The following is a 4721-nucleotide window of genomic DNA, read 5'->3' on the forward strand; positions in this document are numbered from 1 at the left end:
TATGGAATTTGGAGTTTCCTTCGGTTTTGTCATGAATCTAGCCCAAACATGCTTGTTGATAGTTTATCTGTTAGCCTTTTTCTTTTAAAAGTACGTTCCGAACTTAGGTTTTTCGTCGCGGGTAAATTATGTACTGTGAGATACCTTATCTGTTTTTGGTAATAAAGATCCCTCACGTTCGGTTCCATACTGTTTGCTTAAAGCGAATTCTTCCCAAGGAAACCGACAACGGTCAATTTCGTTGGGTCGAGGTATTTTGTCGATTGATAGCCGTTACTATATTTAAGAATTTACTTTATCGCGTGTTCACGAAACGAAGAAATCGTCGAGTCCACCGGACGTAACATTATGTTGTAGCAATGTTGTAGCAATTATGATCAAAATGTTGCTTGCAGTTATAATCTATATGTTTACTGGATAGTGTGTTGATGCATAGGTTAATTATTTTAATAAATATCATTTCTTTATAACATTCTATTTTTCGAATAAAGAAAAGAATTTTCATTTGAAATTTATATTACAAATTTAAAACTGTGTGATATTAATCATGCCACGTCAATCCGTATGTAATTTCTCTGTTTTGCTCGGAGAGGAAATATGCATTTCTGACTTTTTTAAAGATGGCAATCTTCATGATCAATCGCGACTCTCTGATAAATTATCATCGAACGCTAAATGATCTTTTGGAAGAGGAGCTTATGGGAAACGAGAAAAAAATTCGAACAGTAATATTTACGCCCTTGCGCACAATATCTGCCATGGCGTACACATATTTCGCCATTTTGGTAGTATTGGTCGTGGCATATTTTGCGCCTACGTATATCTTCGTATTACGCAATCTCAGTCACTTAACTACGAACTACACCCTGCCACTCACCAAGGGATTCGGACATCTCTGGAACCTACCCGACAACTTTCTGTATCATTTTCATCTGCCCTTTGAGACGTTCTTATTATTATTAACCTGTATCACAGCGTGCGGCATCGATAGTGTTTTTGGCTTCTATGTCTATCTGATCATTTCGACGATGCGCGCCATGACGTTTAGACTCATAAATCCTCTGCCGACCGAAAAGTTCTCGGACCTGCTGAGAACGTGTGTGGTGAAGCATCAGAAGTTATTACGATGCCGCGACACGTTGGAGCACATCTATGGGCCCATTGTCTTTTGGCATGTTGTCACCAACGCCATACTTCTTTGCGCGTTGATATACGAAGCAATGCTAGTACGTGGATACATTAATGCAAAAATCGATATTCAATTTCGTAATACTTAATAATCCGCGGCTGCGTTTTATGCACGGTTGCAGTTGGTCGTAGATTATAAAGATAATAGATATTATAACCGTATAATTAGTACCATCATGTTACATTAGGAAAAATTTAAACATTTTTTAGTTCTATATATATTTGAAGAACATTTTAAAATGGCGAAAAAAATTCATAATTAATTTCTCGAAATTTATTAGAATAAAAACTTCTATTGCCTTGTTATCTATATTTGGATAACGCGAAATATTCGCAAGGGATCCGTCATGTCTAACAAGTGACACTTTTACTTATTGTATTTAAAATGGTTTCCCACAAAGTATTTAAGACATTAAAGATAATATATAAATATGTATGAATAAAATATATTAAAATATTGAAAAAACAGATGTATTAAATATATTAAAATAATATATTAAATTTATTAAGCTCATAATGGCAAAATCAATTTGGCAATTACAGTGTTAAAGTAAAGTAAAGAAAATTATAATTAAGAATTGAGCCAAAGACAAGCAAACTAATAGATGTAAATTTAACTCTTTATTTTCTCTATATAATAATATCACGATACTAGTTTCTACCTTACTAGGTCTTTCACAATCGCCTAAAAACCTAAATTCGTGTAACGCAGCGTATTAATTATAAATAGTATAAATAAAGCAGATTAGTCAATATAAAGTAAAATTAAATAATATCAAAAGCGGAGTTATATACTAATATAAAATTATAAATAAGAATAAGACGCAGTCGTCAAGTGTGGATATATAATTTTGTCCAGAAAGAAATATATAAGTAAAATAAATAAAAGCAATTAAATAAACAAATAAAGAATAAAACAAATAAAATAAAAAATAAAATGCAATGAAACAAAAATAAAATGTAATAAAATAAATAAGAAACAAATATTAAAATGTAATAAAGTAGAAAAGACGAAATAAAATAAATATTTTATATTTGTGTGAATAATAGGTTCTTAGGAATGTAGCAATAATCATGATTAAAAAATAATTTTTCTAAAGTAGTTTTGTTTATCTTGATAGTTAAACAATAAGGATAAAATGGTTTTGTAAACCGCTGTATTTTATTATAATTGATCTAAAAAACCAAATTGGTATTATCTTCAATGTATAATACAATCACTAAAATCATTTTGTAAATATTATACCTCAAAAAAATCTGTTGTATTAAATGAAAAAAAATCTATATGGTATTATCTTTAATGTACGATCACGTTTTATTATTAATGAAACAAAAACTTAGCAAAAATTAGTGAAATCTGTGGAAAAGACATTAAAAATGTAAAAAAAGACCAATATTTTTTAATGTTTTTACTTTGAAAAAATTGTTTTATGAAAAACAAAAAAAAAGCCAAAATAATGACATGAAAAAGAAGTGAAATCAAAATGTTATTCCAAGTATATTGATTAGAATAATCAATATCGTAAGGTATTTCTCGAAAAAAACCAAATTATCAAATAAAACCCAAGTGGTACTATCTTTCATTCTTATGCATTAAAATATAAGTGTGTGACGAGACGCCCCGCCTCGTCACGACAACACGGGCCGACCAACCACCTCTGGCGCTTAGCGCCACAAATCCCACTACCTGGCATGCGCTTCGAGCGTGCTACCCCCCCTCTCCGCGCTTTCCCCCGCCGAAGCCTGCCGGCGGGGGTATATAAACCAGAGCCACGGAACAAGTGGGATCCTAGTCCTGTCCCGAGCCAGCGCCCGGCAAGACCATTCCGAGTAGTTCCTCTGAGCCTCCGCTCCCGCCGGATCGGGTCGCCCGGTCGACACCGCGTGTGGGTCGCCCGCAGCTCCGAGGCACGCCTCCCAGTGGAACGGGTCGCCCGTTTACTCCGGACCAGGTCGCCTGGTCGGCCGGAACCCGTCTACCGTTAGCCCAGCTGCGCCTGGGCCCGTCAACCGTACCGTACTCCGCCTGCCCGCCGAAGGGGCCTCGCGACGCGCCCGACCTGCGACCACCGCACCGAGCCGCGCTCAGTATGCCATCTCCGTTCTCGCCAATATCCGCCGGCTCCGACACGCCACCGCCCGGCACTTATGTACATAGTGTAAATATCATATCTTTTATAACCGTTTAAATAAATTGCATTTCGAACCAATTGGTGTCTCACACTTTCTTGCGCACCTGGCTCCGGCGAGCGTAATCCGAGCGCAAAAGGTGACCCGTCACAAGTGTTGTATATTTCAACATGAAAAAAATTTCATTACAAAAAATTAAAAAGTATATGTACCAATATAATACTGGAAATTATTTTTAATTATACAACAATGGTAATAGTTATTAAAGAAATTCGCAATGGTACAATATTTTGGGAAGCTATCTCTCACAATCGTAGTTGTTGGAGGCAGATGAACGATAACATACACGCTTGATTTCTTGATAAAGAACAGAACTATTTATTGTAAGCGATGTTAATCGTACGTACGTAATACAACGACTGACTACGATGGCTGCGAGCGACACACACACACACACAAGAATTTGGAAAGAAAGTATATGAATTAATAGAGGGGTCGCTGAAAGCGGAAGTGTTTCGCTTGTGCCCGCGGTGAGGCAGTGTAGATACAGTTACCAACATACAGTTACATTTTTATAAAGAAAAAGATAGAATGTGAGAGCTCCAATTAATTTTAACACTTCCACTGCTTGAACATTTTATAAAGTATGAAGAGAAAGGAAAAGAAAATAAAGTTTTGATCGCGACTTACATATGTAAAGCTGTTTTTCGGTTCACGACGCCTATTTCATGTCGCAAATATTTAAATCGTTCTCGTGATAGACCTTTCGTGAAAATATCGGCTAGTTGATTCTGGCTTGGAACATATTTGACATTAATATCGTGCTTTTCGAGTCTTTCTCGAATGAAGTCATAGCGCACGTCGATGTGCTTCGTGCGACTGTGGAATTCGGGATTTTTAATAAGCTTTATTGCGCTTTGATTGTCGATCATGATTACGGTCGCTTCTTTACATCGATGCCTGACATCGGACAGGTGTTTTCTTAGCCAGATTGATTCTTTCGTCGCTATACTGGCGGCGATATATTCGGCCTCCGTGGTGCTCAGACTCACGGTTGTTTGTCGCTTTGAGTTCCAGGTGACTGGACCGTTTACCATTTTAAACACGTATCCGCTGGTTGAGCAACGCGTGTCAATATCCGCTGCATAGTCGGAATCGCAGTATCCGCTCAATTTAAGATCCGATTTATTGCCGTTGTACATGATTCTGAAATCTGGAGTTTCTTTCAAGTATTTGAAGATCCGTTTGACTGCATTCCAATGGGATTCATTGTAATTAACGAAGTATCAAATGAAGGGCTAGTGAGTCTTGCACGAAGTTAGTGCTAAAATTACAAATATTTAACAATAATAATTATCACCCAAACGTTTCGGCTCCGCATTGAGCCATCGGAAGAGCACACG

At 36.7% G+C, this 4721-nt stretch overlaps 1 protein-coding gene across 1 annotated transcript in view; it reads left to right on the top strand.

Moving 5' to 3' along the window:
• Nucleotides 1-620: 620 nt before the first annotated feature.
• Nucleotides 621-4721, top strand: part of LOC105451631 — a 29031-nt gene continuing 24930 nt past the window's right edge. Inside the window, exon 1 of the mRNA XM_011692201.1 lies at nucleotides 621-1226. Within this exon, the coding sequence (XP_011690503.1) occupies nucleotides 621-1226 (606 nt within the window). The remainder of the gene's footprint in view (nucleotides 1227-4721) is intronic.

The sequence above is a fragment of the Wasmannia auropunctata genome, unplaced genomic scaffold, assembly GCF_000956235.1.
Source record: "Wasmannia auropunctata unplaced genomic scaffold, wasmannia.A_1.0 LD336048.1, whole genome shotgun sequence".
NCBI classification, from domain to species: Eukaryota; Metazoa; Arthropoda; class Insecta; order Hymenoptera; family Formicidae; genus Wasmannia; species Wasmannia auropunctata.